This window comes from Bemisia tabaci, chromosome 1, assembly GCF_918797505.1.
Source record: "Bemisia tabaci chromosome 1, PGI_BMITA_v3".
NCBI lineage: Eukaryota > Metazoa > Arthropoda > Insecta > Hemiptera > Aleyrodidae > Bemisia > Bemisia tabaci.
In genome coordinates, this window is record NC_092793.1 from 34,431,428 (window position 1) to 34,456,640 (window position 25,213).

Consider the following 25,213-nt stretch of genomic DNA (forward strand, 5'->3'; position numbering starts at 1 on the left):
TTATAAGCGTCATTCATGCGTTAGTGGGCGTTGATGAGAAATTGCAATTTATTGCACTTTTATCTCTATAGAATCGCGTTCGATGAAATCGAAATTTTATCTCAATTTATCGCAATTTTTCTCCCGATAATTTTGCGATAAATCGACGTCGATAAAATCGCGATACATTCTCCGATTAAATTGAAATTTATCGCGATCACTGCTACTTGGGATGCTACATTTTGTTACAACTAAATTGTAACGCCTTTACATATTCACCGTATCACAAAAAGCATCAGGTGATTTTAAGTTGCTTCTTGTGGACACGGTTACCTTTTGATTGTAAGAAAAGATTGCATGGTTCTTTTTTTTTTTTGGTCGTTTCTTTTTTAGAAATCTAATTTCAAATTTGTTAATGTCATGCCAAAATACCTCTAGGCTACAAGTTTAGGCAAATCCATCAGCAAAAATCCGAAATGGCAATTTACGACCGGTTTGAACTTAAACTGGCCGTCACGTCGAGAATTTCGTTTTTCTTTAAAAAAACAAAAAAATCTGACGTCAAATTCGTTATTCTCGTGTCAAAACACTCTTCGATAATCACTCTTCTTTAATTAATTATGTTCTTTCGAACGAGTTATCACAAGTGGGGTCTCCCCTTTTGAAACAAAAGTTGGGATCCGTTGCCTCCCCCCTCCCCCTCCCCCCCCCCCGAGGTCCACCTAAAACTTCTAGGGAGGGGGGGGCAAAAAGTAGCTTTTTTTACCTAGGCACATCCCCTAAGCTTCAAATCTTTACCTCGATTAAGAAAAAAGTTAGAGGGGGTGAAAGGGACATTTGGATCACCCGTTCTATTAGATTCTTTTAAATTTCGACAATTTTTTGAAGGAAGCTCCGCGGGCTTCCCCCCCCCCCTCATTCCCCCGATTTGAAGTGTCTGCATCCGCTTATGAAAGACAGTGACCGTAATCTATAAGTGGTTTTAGTTAATTATACTAAAAATGTGATAAAATAAGATCCTAGAGGAAAGTGATTTATTAGATATTGGATTTTTCCTCTTGGGAAGAGGCTGCCGACCTACCCTCAAACAATTTTAAGGGGTTCCAACACCTGAAGCCTTTTTTTTCGGGTTCTTTTTCTTTTTTCTACCTTTGTGCAGACGCCAACCTCAAAACGATAACACCAGCTGATCATTTTTCAGCGAAGGAAAACAAATTGAAGAAATGGTCCTCCCCCCCCCCCCCCCCCCCCCTGAGAACGATCGATTTTAGCGAATGCATTTACACCAGTCATGTCAGTTATGGTTATGTCCTTTCTGGGAAATGTGTGTTTTGTAGCAAACCTTTAATCCTGAATTTCTTTCTTTCAATATTTGGGCAAAACTGGATCCGTCGAACAATGGACCTCTCTACACGGTTTAATTGAAACATCACACAAAAGTTTCAGCTTCAAAATTTTAAGAAAAAAACGATTCACACAACGTGGAGTCTACAAATGAGCAACTGAAGAAGAAATAAGTGCTCACAGTTAACATTACTTACAGGGAAAAAAACAAAAATAGCATAATTTGTACCGTTGAACCATCATCTGATGTGACTTAAAAATACTGAAGAGCATCCCGTTCAGAGGTTGGTTTCCGAACCTCTCGTTGTGTGCACCATGTTTTACATTTTAAAATTTTGGAAGAAAATGTCGCAGGCTAAAGGTCAAATCCGGCATTTAGACAAATGCCTAGGCAAATAGAAAAGAAATGCTAAAAATCATTGAAATTCGTCGATTGCCTAGGCATTTGCGCAAATGCCTGAAGATTTGACCAAATGCCGAAGGCTGATTAGGCAAATAGTGAACTCCAGCCCGGCTAACAAAGTAGCTGAAACTGCAACGTCGAGCTCAGAAAATATTTCGTCTTGAAGCACCAAGCTCCAGCCTGGCTCACAAAGTAGCTGAAACTGCAACGTCGAGCTTAGAGCCTGCTCAGAAAATATGTCGTCTTGAAGCACCAAGCTCCAGCCCGGCTCACAAAGTAGCTGAAACTGCAACGTCGAGCTCAGAGCCTGCTCAGAAAATATGTCGTCTTGAAGCACCAAGCTCCAGCCCGGCTCACAAAGTAGCTGAAACTGCAACGTCGAGCTCCGAGCCTACTCAGAACGTGTGTGGTGATCAACCTCAATGCTCCTCTTGTCAAAAGCCTGGTAGCTTAAAAAAATGCAGCTCTTGCGATAATTCATGTGATCAAGAGTGTTGTAATGAAGACGGCGACCAACCATTTATTTGTAAGTATTGTCATGGCGAGGCAGAAATACGCTCAACAAGAGCGGAAGCCCATCTACGACAAAAAGTTGCAGCTCAAAAAATGACAGAAAGAAGTTCGGAAGTATATTCACACCTTTAAAAGTGGAAGATACGATTATTTTGAACATTTAAAAATTTGATCGTGGTCCGTTGGACCCAAAAAACATCGAAGGAATTGTTCTTGACGTCCGCAATAATGTTTACCAAATTGGAACACCCGCAGGTGTCATCAAAAATTGGTGTTCGCGGGAAGAATTAAAACAAGTAGAGGCAATAAAATTTGAAATATCTCAGGTTCCGAAGGATAAGCTAGTGTCGGTCCGCGAAGCAGTTTCTGGAGTTTCGTTATTTGAAGGGCAAGGCTTTGTCAAGTGTAATTGCCAAGCCAGTAAAAATCAATGTGCGACCAAACGATGTTCTTGCTTCAAAAATCAGAGAAATTGTTCCAGCAAGTGCCACCAACCCATCGCGTGCTCGAACACGTAACGCTACTGCCTCATTCTTTTTAAGGTACAGACTTTCTTTTTTTTCTTTTTTTCTTTGGCCGTGGTTTTTTTGGATTATTGCAAATTGACTTTTTCTCAGATTTTGACTATTTGCCTGAAAAGGAACATCATTTGCCTTTTTGCCTAACGTGCCCTCGGCATTTACGCAAATGCCTAGGCTTTTATGTAATTGCCTCGTCATTTAGTCAAATGCCTAGGCAAATAGCCAATCTACGTTTTCGATTAAACTTGACCATTTGCCTAAACGATGGATTTGACCTTTAGCCTGCGACATATAAATATGCTAGGTTTGCTCAAAAATTGAGGAACCTCGGATCTCGGAACTTTGGAACGCTTCGGAACTTGGCTGACCGCGGCGAGCTGGATCGCGCGTTGACGGGTAGGCCGCGAAAACGTGAAAGAGCGCGATGTTCACAATGCTGTATCTTCCTCAATTTTTAAGCAAACCTAGCATATGTATACACCATTTTCTTTCAGATTATGTCAGCTATTCAAAACATTAACTAAATCCGGGACCTTTTCTCATGCGTAGCCGCTATTTAAAAAAACCGCAAAAAAGGCCTTTTCAGGCAATTTTTTCAAAATGGCGGAAAATGCTCACCAGATACGCGGTAGGAAACTTCAGATTCGGATTCAGCAACCCAAAAAACATGAAATAAACCAAAAAGATCGCTGTGTACCCGAAATTCCAGGTAGCCTCATTTTTAGCTATACCCAAGTAGCATGGATTGCAATTTCATTGCAATGGATTGTGAGTTGATTGCAATTTTTGCTTGTTGCCTATACGTTCATTTGAAGGCGCTTAAAAAGTTGCAATTTTATTGCAATAAGTTTGCAAGAAATGTAGATTATGCTTGTTGCCTAACCTTCTTTTTCAAGGCACTATAAAGACTGCAATTTCGGTGCAATCATGTTGTAACAAATTCACGCCATGTGCCTGGCATCCAATTCTCTAGTTGCTTTAAAGTTTTTTCGACTTAAATGTCTCACCTAACCCATATAGCCCAACATATTTTGAAAATATTGTCACCTTTATCAAAATATTTTCATGGCAATATTGTAATTAAGATATTTTCAAAATTTTTAAAACATTTTAAAGGAATATTTTGAAAATGTTTACAAAAAATATTTTTAAAATAATTCAAAAATATTGCCTGTAAACATGCATATTAAAAATATTCCTTAAGAAAGTTTTGAAAATATTTTAAAAATATTTTTTGAAAATATTTTTAAGTTCTCAAGTTAGTATGTGGTGTAATTTACACCGGTGTAAATTTAGTGTGAGTACCTATTACGTGATATCAAAAAAAAAAATCAGACAAAAAAAATATGAAAAAAATAAATAACACAAAAAAAAATAAATAATAGGCAAAAGAAAGAAGCCTGAGAAAAACGGCGTTAATCAAATCTATGATGAATGTTGAGCCACGCACTGACGCAATGCATGCGATAACAGCCTTAACAGGCGTGATTTCAACCCTGCTCATCATCAGCTCCCTGTAGCTCAGTGGAAGAGTGCTCCGCTATGGTATCCGCGGGTCGGGTTCAAGCCCTCTCAAGGGCGTCCGGTATTTTATGCTGCTAAACGTCGTAGGACATTAGGTAAGCATGGGTTCGAATTATTATAATTTCCCCGAAAAATTTAGGGGTTGAAATTTAAAGGTCGTCAATATTGAAATTTCTTTGCAAAAAAAAAATTGCAACTTTTTTACAATGAGGGGGTCAGATGTTGTAAAATAATTGCAATTTTCTTGCAAGAAAGTTGAAATCATCTGGAAATTTTATTTCATTTAAATTGCAATTTTTTCGTTGCAAAATGCTACTTGGGTACCAGGCGCCTGGACTAATTGAGGACCTTTCTTTCCTAACAGCACACACTTGTAATAGGGTGGTTCTTATTTTTCGACTTTTCGAAAATCAAAAGTCCAACCCTCCTAAAAGTTGTCATTTGGTGTAAAAAGAACCTACAAAAAATATCAGCCCGATCAGATCATCCTAAACGGTGCCGCCGGGGCCGACAAGTCTCCAAGCGTGAACTTCAAATTCCGGACAATTGCGTTTTTTCGTCATTTCGCGAATTTCTTTTAGTCCGGGAGCACGTGTAGTCCCGTGGGACCGTTAATGATACAAGTTGGCGAGATGGCTTGATCTCTTCGTCTTGATGTCCTGAAACAGAATTTCGATGCTGCCAGGCTCAATTTTTCCCGGAACACCCTTAAATTCAAGATGGCGCCCAAAATTGCCGCCACGGGGGTGAAGTGGGTGAAAGTGACTCCCATGGTCGACATGTATGTCCTATGTATTTTTGGTCGAAAATTTCAAATATATGCTTAAAAATGTACTCCGGCTTCTTAAAGACCCTTAAATCCAAGATGGCGGCCAAATTTCCCCTCCCGAAAGTCAAACGACCACGTGTGCTCCTATATGGCATGTGAGGTATCTTTCATACCATTTTTTGGGTCGTAAAATCGAAGAATGATTTTGAAAAATCCTTTGCGATTCATTTAAGGCCTCAAATTACAAGATGGCGGCCAAAATTGCTGAAATTTTGGAACCAAAAATTCTATAACAGCTTCTCATATCATGTGACGTATCGAACCCCATAGATTTCTGGTCGTAGAATCCAAATCTTGAATTCAAAATTCACCCCGGCCCCTTGGGATGTCAAAAATCCAAGATGGCCGCCGAAATTATCCCTTACAGGCTCATACAGTCAGCCTTGACCTTAGAATAGCAAGATATATATCCATTTACAGGTTTATTGGGTCGTAGAATTCATAAATGAAGGTTAAATCAACCTTTCAAACTATTTAGAACCCCCCCCCCCCCTTCAGCATAAATTTAATGGGCAAGATAGCAAATCATAATGAATAAAGGATTATGTAGCTTTAGGAATATTAGACTAAACGAGATAGGATTGTCTTTTTTTTGGCAGAAATAAAAATGAGGTTTTATTTACAGACAAAGTAACAAAAGGAGAAAAGGTTTATAAAGCGACATGATACACACATCAATGGTGTACATTTTAGGAAAAAAACGAAGCAAGCACAGGTTTTTGATAAGAATTTAGGGCGTTTTTGGTTTTTCTCTGGGTTCAGTCTTTTCAATGAGCATTAGGAAAATAGTTCAAAGGAGAATACTAGAAGAGGATCCTTTCAGGATGCCTCGCAACTTATCCTTTGTAATAAACTTATCATTCATAAACAAGAGCACTAACACTAAACAATCAATTGCATTTTGTAGCACCTAGCTATTCGTAGTAATGTAAGATATTCTTGGTAACGCGAATATTTCTAATTAACTGTTACCAAGGAAAGGAACAAAAAACAAAGCAAGAAGAAGAAAAAACCGGGCTTGTAAACAGTTAAGCAACATGAACTTTCAAAATTGAACTAAATTATCTTTTAAATGTCTAATAACTAATTTTTTCTGAACATCCCATCAATAACGAGAGGCATAAACCAAATTATTTTTTAAACAATTTTGTCTAGAGTTTTTATCTATTTGTACACCGATAACACTGGTCAACATGGGTTCCGTCCTTCGAACCAAACCAATTTTTTTCGATTCCTAGGTACTACAGAAGCCCGAAAATGGCCATATTAACTTCAGGAAAATTGGCTGGTCCTCAGGGCGCCGCAATTTTGAATTCTGCAAAATTAAGAAAACTCACGATTAGATATTTGCAAATATCTCCTCAACGGTTCATCTCACGAAAAAACCAAAAAACCAGTGGAAAGAGCATAAAATTTCCTATAGAAATCATTCTCTTTTATTTTTTCTAACTTAATTTTTTGGTCGTGAAATTAACGTTTTCTTCAAAAATTAGCTTAAAAAAGGCGTATATTTGCTGATTTTAGGAGAAACTTTGCTTCATACCTCCAGCCACAATTATCTGAGAAAAAAACTGTCATGCTCATTGAAAAGAAAGTAAAATTTACTGCTAGAAAACATATGTCATTAGTTCCTAGACTTGATTTAATCCTGTGAAACAGCAGTTTATCAGCTCCGCCCTTAAAATGTGATTTTTTCTACCATTTTCCCTAGAATCACGATAAAAAGAGAAAAAACTCTGAACACGTGACCCGAACTGTGTAAAAAGGTGGCAAAATAGTACTGGGTCCACACTTTGGGGAGGGGGGGCGGACAAAGCCAAAGAGGTCAAAAATTTTCGATCAGAGGCAACAATTGTGAGTTCCAATGAGTATCAGTACAGAACTGAGGAGGGGGGAGAGAGTTCAGCTCAGGCAGTTTGCATTGGAATATTAAGGTATAAGGTAACGTCGAGAGATCCATTATTTTGGGTCTTTTTATACCTCATCGGTAGATCACACTCGTCATATGAATTCAACTGAAAATCTCGCAAAATCCAAGACAGCATCAAAGCTCAAGTTCGAGGTACAAGTTTTGTATTACAAGACGGCAAGTTTCGTACTGGTACTCATTGGACCTCAAAATTTTTGACTCTGATTGAAAATTTTTGAAGTTTTTGGCTTTTGATCTCACTGACGAGTATGATCTACTGACAAGGTCTATAACAAGACCCAAAATTATAGATCTCTCGCCGTGGTCTCTTCTTCATATTCTGATGCTTAATTGCCTGAGCTGAACGCTCTTCCTCTTCAGTTATGTACTGCCGTACTGGTTATCCATTAGAGCTCAACATATTTGACTCCAATTGAAAATTTTGGAACTTTTTGGTTTTGTTTTCAAAATAGTGTGGACCCAGCACTATTTTGCCACCATTTTACACAGTTCGGGCCACGTTTTTAGGGGTTTTTCTCTTTTTTCGTAATTCTAGGGAAAATGGTCGAAAAAATTACATTTTAAGGGCGGAGCTGATAAATTGCTGTTTCACAGGATTAAATCGAGTTTGAAACTATTAACACATGTTTTCTAGAAATAAGTGAATCGCAAATCAGGGCTTATCCATTAGAATAGGCGATGACGTTAGCAGTTGTAATTAATTTTTTAAACGTGTAAAATTGAAATATTTCTTAAATCCACACGCTTCACGCCTTTTAGCCGCAATTCTTAAAACTAAAATGTCGCAAATTGTAAAAGGAAGGTTACTTTAACCTTAATTTATGAATTCTACGACCCAATAAACCTGTAAATGGATACATATCTTGCTATTCTAAGGTCAAGGCTGACTGTATGAGCCTGTAAGGGATAATTTCGGCGGCCATCTTGGATTTTTGACATCCCAAGGGGCCGGGGTGAATTTTGAATTCAAGATTTGGATTCTACGACCAGAAATCTATGGGGTTCGATACGTCACATGATATGAGAAGCTATTATAGAATTTTTGGTTCCAAAATTTCAGCAATTTTGGCCGCCATCTTGTAATTTGAGGCCTTAAATGAATCGCAAAGGATTTTTCAAAATCATTCTTCGATTTTACGGCCCAAAAAATGGTATGAAAGATACCTCACATGCCATATAGGAGCACACGTGGTCGTTTGACTTTCGGGAGGAGAAATTTGGCCGCCATCTTGGATTTAAGGGTCTTTAAGAAGCCGGAGTACATTTTTAAGCATATATTTGAAATTTTCGACCAAAAATACATAGGCCATACATGTCGACCATGGGAGTCACTTTCACCCACTTCACCCCCATGGCGGCCATTTTGGGCGCCATCTTGAATTTAAGGGTGTTCCGGGAAAAATTGAGCCTGGCAGCATCGAAATTCTGTTTCAGGACATCAAGACGAAGAGATCAAGCCATCTCGCCAACTTGTATCATTAACGGTCCCACGGGACCCCAAAAATGAACATGTGCTCTCGGACTATTTCTCCCCTTTTAAATGCAGCTATGGCTTTGAAACATTTCGAGGTAACACACTTTTTAAGGTACTATATGAGAAAAATAACACAATTTACGTCACCACTTTAAAAATGCCCCCTTCCTCCCCTTAAAGTGGCCACATCGTGCGAGGAAGGGGGCATTTTTAAAGTGGTGAGGAAAATTGTGTTATTTTTCCCATAAAGTACCTGAAGAAAATGGTGTATACATATGCTGGGTTTGCTTAAAAATTGAGGAAGATACAGCATCGTGAACATCGCACTCTTTCACGTTTTCGCGGCGCACCCGTCAACGCGCGATCCGGCTCGCCGCGGTCAGCCAAGTTCCGAGGTTCCTCAATTTTTTAGCAAACCTAGCATATTTATATACCATTTTCTTCCAAATTATGTCAGCTATTCAAAACATAAACTAAATCCGGGACTTTTTCTCATGCGTAGCCGCTATACAAAAAAACCGCAAAAAAGGCCTTTTTAGGCCATTTTTTCAAAATGGCGGAAAATGCTCACCAGATACGCGGTAGGAAACTTCAGATTCGGACTCAGCGACCCAAAAAACATTAAGTAAACCAAAAAAATCGCTGCGTACCCAAATTTCCAGGTAGACTTACCAGGCGCCTGGACTAAATGTGGAATCCGTTCATTTACCTTTCAACAACTAATGCTACTGCTCTGAAGGCTACATTCCCACAGTGTTTAGATAGATGCTGCTTTGGACATTTAAAAATCGGTTAACAAATTACAATCCACTCAACCATCATAGGGGCTGCACATTTTAACCATTATGTAGCTAAGATAATGTTTTTTCCTTTTAAAAATATTTTATTAAGTTAAAAAATATAATACAATATTCTTATCACGAGGTACATTAAAGTAAATATTTTCAAAGGGGCGTGCAAAACGGGACAATCTTGCTTGCGGCAGATGCCTCCGCGACTTGACACATTTAATCAGAAGGCAATGCCCCGTCTTTACTCGGAGTTTCACGCCCCCAAAAATCTTAGGGAGTCACAGCAAGGAATCAAACATCATAATCCGTAAATTTTTGCCATTTTTTTTTCACTTGTAGATAAAGATTAGTGGCAAAAAGCCACCTTGCATAGGCGCTTTCAGCGTGACGAGAGTTTTCAAAAAATGTATAGCATAGTACAGTTTTGATGAGTTGAACTCAAAAATAGCCTCAGAGGCGTCACAATGCTAAAAAAATATCAAGATTTTATTGCACCTGAGCCACTTTCCCATACAGCCCATTTTAAATTTTTATGAAAAACCCTGACTCTCTCCAACCCACCTAGCTTGTTACCGTGTTCTAGGGAAAATTTTTGGTTGCTAGTTATGGGAGTAGAAACATGCAAAGGTCAGTAAAAAGACATTATGTACATTTCGAACTGCCACTCAGCTTATTTGCACATCAAAGGTAATATTGTGCCGAAGCTTTACAAATCTCTTCGAACTAATGCACAATGTGTGCACAATGCACTAATGTACTTTCGAAACCACCAAAATCCTACCATGTGATACACTTCCTGAAAGCCCTTGTCATGCTAAAAACAACCGTGCAAACTGCGTTTGCTTCGATTCTTCGTTCTCAGGTAAAAAAGCGACACCCCCCCCCCCCCCCCGAGCGAGTCTCCCCAAAACTTTTAGGGGAGCTTGAAACTTTAGGAAAAGCGAGAAATTATTTAATGATGAAATGAGTTGGGTCTCACACTCTCCCACTGTGGGCAAAATTTGACCTTTTTGCACACACTCTTGTACAAACCATAGATTAGAGAATTTCTAAATTCTAAACATTATATATTGTTGTAAATTCGTTTACCGTATTAAAAAAATTAACTGCACAAATGAACGTTCATATTAACAAAATTATTAATAAAAAACTCCAAACAAAAATTAGGCGATTGAAACATTCAATGCTTTAAATAAGTATAAGATTAAAAATAGTGAAAAGAAGGGCTCGGAGGACAAGGCACATTGATGCAGTCTTTGCTATTTCAAGGAATACGTGCTTAAAGTTCAGACGATTTGCAATGCAGCAGCTAGGTAGGTGAGTACTGAACACCGAACACGTGATATTTTAGGTGTGTTGCTTCGCTGGAGTAATTACATGCTGGAAGCTGAGCTTAGAAAGCGCTCGCTAGGATAAGATGGAATATTCCAGTAACACAACATCACTACAACCTTTTGAAAAATGGTTTAGTGGCAATAAGTGGGTGTAAACATAACCTCATGCCTTGATGTAAACAAATACTCAATACGTGAGCAACACGGAGGTTTCCTCTGGCAAACCGATCCTCATTTAAAACAAAGAACTGAGATAAAATATTCATTAGCAGGGTGGAGATTATCCCCTCACGTATGCAACATGAAAAAGGGGCGGAGATTGAAACGAAAGTATCTATTTCGATTTCGGTGGGTATATCCTCTCACTTACTGAGGCTGATACAGTAAGATAAGGCTCAAAAGCAAAGTGTAGATCATGAAGACATACTTCTGGCTGGATAAAAAGATAATTGTTAAATTAATGATAATTGACATGTAAGTGAGAGGATCCCAACCAATCTGCTAGGGATACCATAATTCTTCGGGCCGATAATTGAAAGCTTAAAGCAGTCCGATGCGACATCGAATTGCGATACATGGCAAGGTTAAGATGGGACTATGTCTTATCACATCGTATCAACATAGTTTCAATGATCAGGTGGCTGGGCCATCCAGGGAGATGGGTGATACATTTTGTTTGGCTTCTAGACAGAGGAGGAATGGATGCTCCTGTTTCCCTCAGGAGTAGATGCAGCAAAATGAAGCTCATTTTAATTTAATTGTCAAGTTAAGAAAATGGAATGAGTACATACCCTACACGAAAGATCCTGTTAAACATTCACTGGCAAAAGGGTGTTTCTAACAATACTACTGACACAAAATCAAAGATACTCGGAGAAAACCAAATTTGAGCTGATACTCATCGTCAAAGATCTCTGATTAAGTGGCATTAGGTTGACCTATAATTGAACTCTACTGAAAAGAAATAAAACTGTACCTCACTTTCTCAGGAAGCTATAGCCACAAACCAACCAACGCGTAGGATGAAATGCAGAACCTGACACCTGACCGTATTTCTTGCCACCAGCTGATAAAGCATGCCTTCAAATCATGCAGAAAACATGGCCTTTATGCCAATAACATGCACTTGAGAAAAACACAATCTTCATCACTTCAGAGCGCATATGCTGACAGCAAAATTTAAAGCGAATGAACTTTTGTCAGAGCACAGAGGACAGTAGCATGTCGTAGGAGGGGTTGAGGCTCACATCCAGTAACTTTTACAACTTAGCTTGTATCTAATAGGGTCCACTGACAAACACTTCTCTTCGAGATGTGAAGACTAGCATTCGTGACATGGGGAAAATAACAATGTAATTGAAACCATGGGACTTTTCTCCGATGCACCGTTGCGCTTACCGCTTATCTACAAATGCTCGAAATGGTATAGAAATTTGTGAGTGCTGTTTGTTATGAGAATGCAAACAGGGATGTAAATGATGCTTCCTTTTGATTCTTTGGCACAACTTCGTAATTTTATCATCATAAATTACATTTATCACTTGGATCAGGTACAGCCAGCACTCGGCAGCCAGCTAGCAGTGTTCCCAGATGAAATGCCGGAGACCCTTTGAAAAAAGCCGCAGTTTTTTAACGAAATGCCGGAAAATTTTTGAAAATGCCGGAGATTCTAAAAAACACCTTTTTTTTAAAAAATACCAGTGAAAATAGATGTTTTTGCTGACTGCATCGCCTCTAATCATAAAAACCTATTGATAGTGTAACGGATCAAATGTTGGTATCGATCATACAGGGCGATCCAAAAGTCCCTTCCACCTCCTACAACTTTTTACCTAATTGAGCTAAAGATTTGAAACTTGGGGGATGTTCCAAGGTCAAAGGGGGCTACTTTTTGGCCCCCCTAAAATTTTCATGGGGGCCCCCCATGAGGGCAACGGAACCCAACTTTTAATTTTCAAATGGGAAGACCCCCTTAGTGATCGTTGGAAAGATCATAAAAAAAGAAAACTTTTCGTGCAAACCCGTAGTCGATATCTCAAATCGTTTCAAAATGGCGGCCGGTTAAGGTTCAAAATAGCCGAAAATTCACACCGCGGTTATTTGTCGATGTATTTGCGCGAAAATCAGTGTCAGTAGGTATTTCGACACGAGAAAAACGAATTTGACGTTAGATTTTCATAAAAACTGAAATTTCCAAAATGGCCGCCAGTTAAAGTTCAAATAGGCCAAAAATTGCCACCTCGGTTTTTTTGCTGATAGATTTGCCTAAAACTTGGAATTTGAGGGTATTTTGGCATAAGATTAACACATTTGAACTTAGATTTCTAAAGAAACCAATTTTTGGTCATTTTGAACTTTCTCCAACGGCCATTTTAAAAATTTTAGGGGGGCAAAAAAGTAGCTCCTTTTGACCTAGGAACATCCCCTAAGTTACAAATTTTTACCTCAATTAGGTAAAAAGTTAGAGGGGGTGGAAGGGACTTTTGGATCACCCTGTAGAGATAAAAAAGAGGAGGTGTTTTAGGTGTTTGTACTTCGGACATATTTAATTTCTTTGATGACGTAGGTCGTTGCGGACGATTTTTATCATTGATTTTCTTGGAAATGGTGTGATTTATGGAAAAAGTCTGTCTATATAAAGTGTTGGAAATTATTTCAAGAGTTCATTTAGGCAAAAAAAAATCGGACGTTATGGTCCGTTTTTAATTAATATTACGAATTCTGCATTTTTCTGGAATATCGAAGCCATGTTCTACCGACCTACGTCACGGGGTAAACAATCTGCAGCTAAATTTCTAGCTCCAATAGAAAAAATAGCCGGATTTTTTTATCAAAATGTCGGAAACTTCATGAAAATGTCGGAGATTTACAATAGAATGCCGGAGATTCTCTTCTTCGAAAAAGCCGGAGATGCCGGAGAGTGTCGGAGATTTTCCGAAAATGCCGGAGATCTGGGAACACTGCCAGCTAGACATAACCTGATTTCACATATAAATTCGTTTTCGTTACTCATCGTTCAATATAAAGAAATCACTTGAACATATTAGGAGAAACCAATGATTTAGTGTATCAGGTTCTAACAGAAAAAGAAATAGTAGTTAGGATCTAAAATGAATTGAACGTTTAAATTAAATCTATTCATTGTTCACAACTTTATCGTAGCTGGAGGTCGGAGGGTGGTAAGTAGGCAAGATCCATCCATATAGGTCAGTCATTGCGCAGATTTCCCCGCTCGGGGTAAGCCCCTTTCCATTGGCTCGTGACGTCAGCATTACTGCCGCGAAAACCAGAAAAGTCGGAAACAATGCTTTTCTTATGGGAGAGAGCAAATTTTTCTTAATGAATCATTTAAATTTCTTACTTTTAAATCCTTTGAAACTTTCTGTGTGTCGAAAAGAACGTTAAGACATTAGCATTCAGGGTTCCGATTTTGCCGAATTTGTGTTCTTTCATTTTTACAGTTTACTCTGCATCAGCCATTTTTACACGCGAATCTATACCACTAGATGGCTTGTTACATCGCTGACTTCAAAAATCATTTAAAAATATAAAAACGCAAATTCAGCTGAATTGAAACCCTTGACGCTAATTTCTAAACGTTCCTTTCGACACTCAGAAAGCTTCAAAGAATTTAAAAGTAAGAAATTTAAATGATTCATTAAGAAAAATTTGTTCTCTCCCATAAGAAAAGCATTGTTTCCGACATTTCTGGTTTTCGCGGCAGTAATGCTGACGTCATGCGCAGAAGATTCTCATTTGGGTTTCGGGAATGACTGACCTATATGGATGGATCTTGGTAAATTGGTAACGACGAGGGAAATTTCGTTCTCGAAACTCGGACGGGACGGACCTGAACTGACCTGAACTAGAGTACCTTTATCATAGAGTACAATAGAGTCGCAATGTACTGGAGCACCGATGACGTCAATCCATGAACGGGCCTTTCCGAGCCGCTTGTGCTCCGAAAAGTGTGAACCAAGCGTGAACCCAACGGCACTTTTAATCATGGTGGCAAATGGACAAATCAAGAACTGCTTGTGTTTTTTCTTTTTCGACATTTTTTAATTCAATCAGCATTAATTTTTGCAAATTTTGCTATAAACAGGTGGCAAGAGCCATAGTGAATCCAATAATGTATCATACTCTTGAATAATATTTAAAAAGGGACGTAATTGGGACTTAAACCAAGTGTGAACCGACCGGCATTTCTTATCACGGCGGCTTACAGGAAAAGCAACGACTGCTTGTGTTTTTTCGACATTTTTTAATTAAATCGAAATTAATTTTTGCAAATCTTGCTTGGAATAGATATTCAAAGCCATAATGAATCCATTAATGTATGTTACTCCAGATAATATTCATATATGGACTCAATTTCAGACTTGTTACCGGCTTACTTAGCTGGTTCAATGTGTGTGGACCTGACAGAGACGTTCTGCTGTAGCGGAGCCGAGTCGGGAGTGGAAGGCGCTGAGCGCGAGTCTCAGCGCAAGCGTCATCGCTAGTCGCCGCACACTAATCTCCGGAGTACTGGACAAAACAGCCTCCAAAAGTGGCTTTATCGGCGATCCAGTACATTGCGACTCTATTGTACTCTTTATAGACAGTCGTTGACAGAGTATGGCCATTCGTATCTTTTTACTACAGGAAAACTGTTCCGCTTTTTGATTGGTCAACGAGTTTTTAGGCTTCTTACGGCCGTAAATAAACAAACAAGATGGCGGCTCAACGTAACATCAAGAAGCTAAAATTGACAAAAATTTCAATTATACGGCAGTAACAATTTGAACAAGCATATCTACGAATAACACACGAAAACATTGTTAAATCGCAAAAACATTGAATCATGTTAAATAGCCTTTCACCTTTATCACAGGAGGATGTAAGATGTGCATAACCTTGCTTGCTGATAACAGCCATCTTGTTTGTTTACTTACGGCCGTAAGAACATCATGTCAGCCTATTTTCACGCGACCAATGAAAAACCGGAACAGAGATGGCCAGACTCTGTCTATTAAGGTACTCTGACCTGAACAGAATCAACCAATGGCATTAAACCACCACTGGTTTTTTTCTAAATTCAAAAATTATAGCTAAAATTTTCAACCTGCTGATGCTGGATTATCCGTGCAATAAAGCCCTCTTTTACTATATTATACTATATAATACTACATAAACTATCTTCCAATAAGATTATCAGGGATTGCATCATCCTTGGAGTCAAGGATGAAACTGTACGTCAACATCTCCTTGGAGAAACCATGAACCTTGCAAAAGTCCTGAAAATCTACGAATCGGTGAAAGCTGGAAGAAGTCGAGCTGAGGAAGTCAATCTCAAAGAGAGTGGTCATTTGGTAGACGTAGATGCATTCAGAGAATATGGATACCAAGAAGACCAAGAAATCAATCATCACATCATCAATCAAACCAAACATCGCTTCAACAAACTCCACTTCAACGAGGAAATCAACAACCACAACATTAGTAACTAAAGGAACAGCAACATGCCAACTATAAAATTAAGTCTCAATACATAGAGAGTAAAGTTTTTGTTTATTTCAATCGTTGAACTTTGCTGACACTGCCACAAATCCCGATTTTAACCGTTATAAAAACATTATCTGTACAAACAGTCGACAGTGCAAAGTCGAGTACTAAAGTCAGCCTCCTATGGTGTAGTGGTTGTAGCGCTTGCTCTATGATCGGGAGGTCCCGGGTTCGATTCCTGGCCAGGCGACCCGAGTTTGATGGTCTCAAACAATGGTTGCCTGGGACTGGTTCAGTAGGGATGGAGGGGGGATGGGACTTAAAGCGTGAGATTAGCCCTTGTGGACTATTTGAAGTAGTAAAAAAAAAAAAAAAAAAAAAAAAAAAAAAAACGGCGGATCTTGTTTTTTATTCAACCTGATGTAGCTCTTTAAGTTTTGCTTGGAAACAAAAAGTCTAGAAAAGGTTTTCTAGGGAAGGTTTTGTTCTACATAAAATCCTTAAGCCAGATCCTCATGTTTTCAAATGGAGTCAAAATGCAGAGCTTTGAAAACTTTGAGAGTGTTTTTCTGAAAACTGAAAAACTCTACATCTGCCCTTTTTACAGATACGCCTTCATATGCGCCTTGTCCTCCGAGCCCCCCAGAAGATAAAGTTCCCAAATACCAATTTGCACTGGAGCAACAGTTTTCTGTTTCAGTTTTGAAATACATTTTGTTTATCACAAACTTAGGGAGAAATTCTCTACCCGGTTTTTCAACAATTACCTGATATGCAGATGAAAATGATGAACTCAAAAAAGAATTAGGAGTATTTGCATGCTGTGGAGAGTTGCCATTTAAGTATTTTAGCCTACATCAAATTTTGCAAGAAAGATGATGGCGTCACTGATTCTCTCTGAAACAAACTTCGAAGCTCATAAGGAGCTCTTAAAAGTGGAGGTCTTAATGGAGGGGATCCCTTACGTTCTGTTGAGGATCCTCCTTTAGAACCAGCTAATCAAATTCTAAGCGCACAGATAAGGAGTGAATTAAGACTGCAGCCATGGCAACCCTACTGATGTATTCACTCCCAATCTGTGTATTAGGGTGTCCCTAAAAAAGTTCGACCCTGGAAAAGTTACGTTTTCTGGTTAAAAGAGTGTTCCATTTGGTTAGAAAACACCTTTGGCCACGCACTAAAACTTCACCTATAAATCTGAAACTTGGCCTAAGGTGTTTTCTAACCAAATGGAACACTTTTTTACCCAGAAAGCGTAACTTTTTCAGGGTCGAACTTATTTTGGGACGCCTTACTGTGTACAGACAGTTTCACTCGATATAGGAATGGTTTCTCCTCTTAACAGAGGAGATCCCTCCATTATGGCCTCAGGCTGAGAATTTTAAAAGCTAGGAACTTTGTTTCATGCTGGAATCACACGCTGAATTTGGCAGCTGAATATGGAAGTCAACAGTCATCGCTCAACGGCTGAAATTTCCCAAATTAGAGTTATTTTCATCCAGATTTGTACTAAATCTATTCGAACAGTTCGGACAAATCTGACATTATCCAATGGTTGCTGAGCCTTATTGCTGAATGTTGAGTGACACGCGCAAAATTCAAGCATCGAGCTGGGCCAATGACTTCCACATTCGAGCCACATTCAGCATGTAATTCCGGCTTTAGAAAAAACCAGTGACGTAATAGTGTTCCTCCCTAAATTGTACCCATAATGAAGTATTTAAATTACGAATCTTCACAGCATGCAAGAGCTCCATTGGAAGTATTAGTATGGAGTTATCAAATCTCCAGGATAACCAATCATGAGACTGAAAGGCTTCCGCTTCTAGATGCATATGATTCAAATCAAAAACCTTTCATCAATTAAGGTTTTTTTAGCTAAATTTTTCCGCCCCCAGATACTTCTGAATACAGTTATCAACTTGGCCACAAATGCAGTATAGATGGCAGACAAGAGATAATTTTGAGAAAAAATCTGACAGCAAGAAAACAGGATGATGTCAAATGTGAACAGAGTAAACTCATTTCCATAGAACATGACATCATCAAATGAATGGCCATTATCATAATAGAAAATACCTTTATCTGAGGTATCTAAAAATTCAATATCCAACAATGACTCCATAAATTGTTTATCTTTAACCTCATAGTCTAAATCTTTCAAGGCATGCTCAAGGAATGCAGCTAAAAACTTGTTCATATTGTGATAGGCTTGAACGCTTCGATTGACATCAAAACTACTGTTCAACATTTTGATTTTGAAAGCTGCTGATACAGTGATAGGGAGGTGCTTCAATTGGAGACCCATCATGAGAGGAGCTTTAACCTGGGAGTAATAGGCACGCAACTGCGGAGGGATGTACATCTGGAAGGTCTGTTGGTCTGATGCTGGGATCAACCCTCGGTGAGCAACAAGATCCTCTTCCTCACGGCAAAGTTGTGAGATGATTGTATACATGTCGGTGTCAGCAAACCCATGGACTGACCTGCCGTGAATGTAATATCCGTAATTTTCAAAAGCTAATATGAAAACGCTAATATTTGCGATAGAGCATACATCGATAAACTGTTGAATCTCATTCTTTATGTATCTTTCATAAATACAGACAATGAAGAAGTACTGGAGCAAGTATACAGCAATAAAAATGGACACGCCCAAGGCAAATCGCAGTGTGTCACTGTACGGTGTGTTTTTCTGAGTATTTGGAACTGACAAAAAAAGTTTTGGATGGGCCAAAGCCCAATGCTCGACTCCGATAATGTTCAGTATAAAAACAGTCAAAAGGAGCTGGATGTACGGATTGGTCTTTCTCTTTGTCTGTATCTCATTGAACTCATTTGCAATGAAATAAGTTCTCCAGATGCTGATTGGCTGTGAGGTCGCATTACCAGTAGCCCGTGGCTTCTCCCAGTCAATTAGAAAAATGTCTATGGTGACTTGCCGCCACACTAACCGTACTATTTCAATGGTTTTCAATAAAAAAGCTGCCATCACATACTTGTATATGAAATACTCTTGCGCTGAGGTCGGAAGTAGTATATGAGTAACACTTTGCCCCTTGTAATAGACAAGGACAAAGAGAGATGCGCAAGTCATGATCACAAAAAACATGTTGGCTAAATGACCACATGATATCAAGAGGAGTTCAGTCAAGGTGACAGCATCGATTGTGACACGTCCATTGCGGCGCGAGTAGCTCCATGTTTGAATTGCAGACCAAACAACAGCAAAAGCACTTGAAACGCCAAGGCTGACGTCAATTATGTGTGGAAGGTCATTTTCCATGATGAATTCAACAGAGAATGACAAATTCACATTCAAATTGCTTTCCACTTCTTCTCCTTTCAACTCAGCATATTCGAGAATCAGCAGTGGGGGATAAATCCGGCCTTCTTCCTCTACTTCATGCAACATTTTCACTTGAAGAACAACAGACTTCAGGAACCGAACAGCTGCTAATGTATCCACTCTGTTCTCAATGCCACTTAGGCTGTCAACCAAAAAGAAACGACGTGTCAGTTGCCATTGCAGAATATCTGCCCCTTGATTAGGATATTTATTTCCTTGTTTTAAATTTTTTAAAAGCACAGGAACAGCATACAACTTAGAGACTCCTTCCTCATAAAATTGCAGGTATATGTCAAAAAATTCCAAGGTGGGGAATGATTTAAGTAACTGACTAATAGGTATACTACACGAATGATGGTACCAGGCCCCAACCCTAAAGGCCGAATTTAATGTTTCTAGTGAACCAGGACATAGTTGCAAATCACTGCTTTCTAACGGCTGAAGACTCGAAAGCTCGCCTTCCGATGTATATTTAGCTACTGTAAAATTAAGGGTATTGAGTGGCGACTCTTCTTGAAGCCGATAGCGAGACGTTATTTTTTTGCGGTGCAGAACAGTTCCGGCATCTCCTTCTGCATAATAAATCCATGGAATCACCTCATTTTCACTTGTAGGGATATGACGAGCATCTCGAAATAAGCGGCAAGGTCCACCACGGTGAGAGTCTTTGTACATGCTTAGAACGCACATATTACCAACCGCTTGACATGCTGATCGCTCTTTTAGCTTGGTGCACTTAAAAAGTGCTGAGCGGAGGTGCGCCCGCAGATACTGGGAATCAATGCTCGGTATAAAGTCATAGTGAATGTGGTATGCACCTTCTTCATCTGGCCACTGAGAGAGCGCATTCCGGGGTATACAAAACTGCTTCGAGATTATCTCATGCGTCAGACTCGGACATGTACAGTTTACAGTGAAAGGAGAACATGGTTCGCAGCGTCTGCGATCGGCTGATGGTTTGGTGTCTCCAACGCAAGGAATACACTTCCTTGTTTCAAACAGCTTTCCATTTATATCCCGATCCACTGCAACAAAGGATGATGGAAAGTTAAAGATTGACCCCAAAAACGACCGTTGTTGGGCACAATTTGGGTCCATGGGGATTATTCTGAAATCAGGCCCGAACGATACCTTATGATTCACTAAAACTCTGGTAAAAATTTTAGCTTGAGTATACGCACGATTTGTAAGAAATTGGGGTGGGGGGCAAAGTTGCCAAATCGCCATCATTCTTGACAGCATTTTTATAGCAAAAAGACGGGAAAAATGGACGAAAAAGTTTCACCTTAGATGGGTTTTGGCTGTAAATGTTCTAATCGGTCCCCTGTGCATTTATTTATGCTCGGTTTCAAACATTTTCACCGCACAAAGGGTCCAAAATGGGGTAAATCGTTGACATATCAGGATTCTTCGTCGAACTTTTAAATGGAAGTAAAATTGTTGGTCTCTTGCAGAGTTCGTGGCTAACAATGTTCTGGATGGTCCTCAAACATAAAATTGTGTTCAGCTTCACTTTTCATGGCACAGTGGTCCAAAATGGGGGAATTAGTGGACATATTAAGATCCTCTGTCAAACTTTCTGAAAATGAAATGAAACTGTTGGTCCCTTGTAGAGTTCAGATCGCAGACAAATTCATACATTTAATTTTTTTAAAATTAATATTGTATGTGGGACCATATCCTTCATAGAGCTTTGTTGTAGATTATATTAGCATAATTTTAATCAAATATGTAGACTTTCAGAAATTAACAAAAAAAATAAGGAAAAATGGAGGAAAAAATTTGAAAGATTTAAAAAGCCAAAAAAAAAAGAATTAAAAACCCAGAAAACAAAAGAAAAATTACCTAAAAGAAAAAAAAATAGAAAAAACAAATAACAAGAAATTTAAAAAAACAAAAAGCGAAAAAAATTAGAAGAACAGAAAAAATAAAAAAAAAACCAGAAAAGAAAAGAAAAACATATATAATAGTACTAGTAAGGTAAAAGGAACAAAAAACTTTTTCAAAGATTAGTACCGTGATGTGGTGAAGAAGCTAACCCATTATTTGTAATGGGATGCAAAATAAAAAATGCTACAAAATCTAATCTATAATGCAGTTCTGTGAACGATATGGTCTGACAATCAATATTAAATTTAAAAAAATTAAATGCACGAATTAGTCTGGGATCTTAACTCTGCAAGGAACCAACAGTTTCATTTCATTTTTAAAAAGTTTGACAGAGGATCTTAATATGTCCACTAATTCCCCCATTTTGGACCACTGTGCCATGAAAATTTGTGAAGCTGAACACAATTTTATGTTTGAGGACCATCCAGAACATTGTTAGCCACGAACTCTGCAGGAGACCAACAATTTTACTTCCATTTAAAAGTCCGACGAAGAATCCTGATATGTCAACGATTTGCCCCATTTTGGACCCTTTGTGCGGTGAAAATGTTTGAAACCGAGCATAAATAAATGCACAGGGGACCGATTAGAACATTTACAGCCGAAACCCATCCAAGGTGAAACTTTTTCGTCCATTTTTCCCGTCTTTTTGCTGTAAAAGTGCTGTCAAAAATGAAGGCGATTTGGCAACTTCCCCCCCTCCCCACCCACCCACATTTCTCAAAAACCGTGCGTATACTCAAGCTAAAAGAGGTTGTTCCAAAAACGCCGATTTTGCCCCCCCCCCCCTGGATTTGGCCCAAACTTTGTTCAGATGTTGTACTAAGTGTTCCCGATGCTTGGGCAAAATTTCAGCCCCCTCGGATAATTAGGGGGGAGGGGGCAGGGGGCAAAGTTGAAATTTTTTTAAAACTTTAAAAATCGATATCTCGCGAACGGTTTGAGTCTAAGTGTTGCGGTTTGCGCTAAAAAAACGTTAAAAATATTCTCTACAAGAATATTAATGCTGTTTGCAAAGTTGCGTAATTTATCGCGGTCATAAATCGATTTTTTCGATTTTGAAGGTTCGACTTTTTTTTTTTTCGTCTCTCCTCTCCAGGCGATCGTTGCTACGTGAATAAAAACCTATTGAGGTGATTTTCCATAAAATTCTGCATCTACTACACTTTGTTAGACCCTGGGGAAACGATTCGTTCTTGAGTTAAAGAGATTTTTCTGCGCGTTTCCGGTTACGCGCGGGCGGTACATCGGCGGCTCTCCATCCTGCGCGAGCGAGGCAGAGGTTGTTTCACCACTAGGGCCTCATATTCATGCTGTAGGCTGTAATTATCGATATTTTCTCCTCCCCCCATCCTTACCCTCCAATAAATATTTTTTTAATACTTCGTTATACAGGGTTAGCCAGACCACCCGTAACAGGTCTTTCTCTCGGTTGATTTAGGTAGTACGAAGTAGGGGACCGCGGGGTTGAACAGGAAATCGACCCCAAGGAATCCGAATTTCACGGTCCCGAAACCCCCCATGCCCCCCTTGGGAGGTAAAGAGGGGGTCACGATCCCAAAAGTCGGGAGACATTGTGCCTCCCCCTTTTACCCCCCGAGGGTGGCTAGGGGGGCCTCGGGACCATTATAATCGGATTCCTTGGGGTCGATTACCTGTGAATCTACGTCAATTTTCGACCAAAAATGATCTCTTCAAGATGGGGACATCGGCCCCCTCCATAATTTCTCTTTGGTCAAAATATACGTAGGCGCCCGTAGGGATAGCTCCTTGCCGTCTCCCAGGACTCGGACGCGAACGAACTCCCGAAGACAAAGGACAAAAGGCAAGGAGAATCCTAGTGGTTCAACACAAACGTTAAGTCAGTTGGATTGTTACTTTTCCGTGTTTAAAAGGGATACCTAAGTATATTTCCGCACTTTTCTGTGGCTTCCGATTTTGAGTTCCCGCAACTATATCAGCGGACTATTCGTAGTTTTTCTTTCAGCGAATCGGGCGGCCCGAACAGTCACTGCTGGGAGGTTCAGGCTTCTCCGCGGTGCAACGATTGTAGCAGAGATGCACTCTAGCTTGAGAGTACGCCTCTGCTAGGAGCACCTCGGACACACGTGAGAGATCGCGTATTTCCGAGGTGATCGCAGGCAGGTGCTTTGGTTGGCGCGTGCCGCGTCAGGGTTAGAGCTTTTGGGCACCGCTATATAGCGGCGGACAAGCGGCCAAGGAGTGGTCAGTTGCGTACATGCGTACTTGCCGGTGATCGCCACTTTAGGGCATTCTAGACGTCATCGTGAGTTGGGCTATTTCCCCATCCCCTCGACCATTACACAATGCTTTCGTGGTTCTTAGGGGAGAGGAGGACTGGATATCAAGCTGCCTAGCATTGCCCATGCTAGTGATCGCTAGGTGCCAAAGTCTCAGTAATTTGTTGGGCTACTTCTTTAAAATGAGGTAGAGGGTCGATGGGAACGCGCCATGCGAAGCACAGCCACTAACCCGTGTAAAACACTCCTCCTCCACGGCTAGGTAGGGGAACACGTGAAAAGCCGGCATTACCATCGGCTCAGCCGATTCGGCTGGGGTTGATTGAAAACTTAGGGTTGTCTCTGAGTTATTGTTTTCGGGGAAGATGCGACTTAGCCGAACTGCAGTTAATAATCACCTAAAATCAGGGAGATAGTCCAGTCAATCTAGCATTTTTCTGGGAAAATCTATATATAGAAGGTTTTTTTGCGGAAACATGTTGCATTAGGCTACCAGAACAACATATCAAAAGTTTACCAAAATCGGCCGTCCGCTAAGGCCGCCATCTTGAAAAAAGGGGGGCGGGGGGCCAAAATATGCCGCCGGCGACCGGTTTTTAGCTTATATCTTGAAAAATATCGATCCTACGGAAAAATGTCACTGAACCTTTTAAAAAGATCATAAAATTTCCTATTAGAAACACTATACATTTATCAAGTTGCGACTTCTGGTTCGTGAGATATGGCGGTAGTTTCCTGCGGCTAGGAAAGTCAAATCTTGCGAGAAATCACGTTTTTTCAACAAAATCTGTAATTATCTTAAAAACGGCGAGTCTGAGGCAAAAAAGTGATCTCACCGGAATGAAAGAGCATGAAATTTCCATGCTTAAAATGCTTATGAATTCACTAGGGGGTCCGCCCCCGGAGCGCTATGCGGTCCGAACCAACGGCGACTACTACGCGGTGAGGCTCGGCTTGGCCGCGTCATGCATTGTTGCGGTCCAAGATGAAACGGCTTCACTTTTTTGGTAGATTTACCGCGAGGGTGAGTCATATTATCCATTTAAATATGTGCTAATTTCCTTTCATCATGAACCCCCCCCCCCCCCTTTAGGTCATGCATGTTGTATATAGTTAACAAATGTCAACGGTCGCGCTTGAAGATAATGTTATTATTTTATGATTTCTTATTCAAACTAAATTTGTCAAAAAATCCTCCTTTTTCAAAGTAACTAAAAGGAAATGAATTGATACAAAATATAGAAAGAGGGAGTTTAAATTCATCCTCTGCTTCCTCTCCGATCAGTGTTTCTGCTTGATTGCTGCATCCCAAGCCGGAACAATGTAGACAAATGTCACTGCATGGTAGACCAGCTCAATTACAAGAGCAGCGGTTACTACAGCCTTTCGAACATGTACATGAGATGATTTGTAAAAGTTCTTGGGGGGGGGGGGGGGGGTCAGGCGGGTTGAGCATAGGCACAAGGAGAAGCCTGAGTTCCGAAGATTTCCACCCCCATTCTTTGGGATTCCGTTTTCTTCCTCTCTAGAGTTGAACTTGATAATATACACGTAAGAAGTGTTGTTTGCACGCATCTGAAGTTG

At 39.8% G+C, this 25,213-nt stretch overlaps 2 protein-coding genes across 3 annotated transcripts in view; both read right to left on the minus strand.

The window, feature by feature from the left end:
- Window positions 1-5,635: 5,635 nt before the first annotated feature.
- The window catches only part of LOC109033168 (ciliogenesis and planar polarity effector 2), a 78,883-nt gene continuing 59,305 nt past the window's right edge, over window positions 5,636-25,213 (minus strand). Inside the window, exon 5 of the transcript XR_011899835.1 lies at window positions 5,636-6,428. The gene's annotated coding sequence lies outside the window, so the exon portion shown is untranslated. The remainder of the gene's footprint in view (window positions 6,429-25,213) is intronic.
- Window positions 9,380-25,213, minus strand: part of LOC109033167 (meckelin) — a 58,819-nt gene continuing 42,985 nt past the window's right edge. For both annotated transcript variants that reach the window (XM_019045642.2, XM_072300223.1), the window contains exon 3: window positions 9,380-20,503. In XM_019045642.2, the coding sequence (XP_018901187.1) occupies window positions 17,970-20,503 (2,534 nt within the window). In that variant the 3' untranslated portion in view covers window positions 9,380-17,969. The remainder of the gene's footprint in view (window positions 20,504-25,213) is intronic.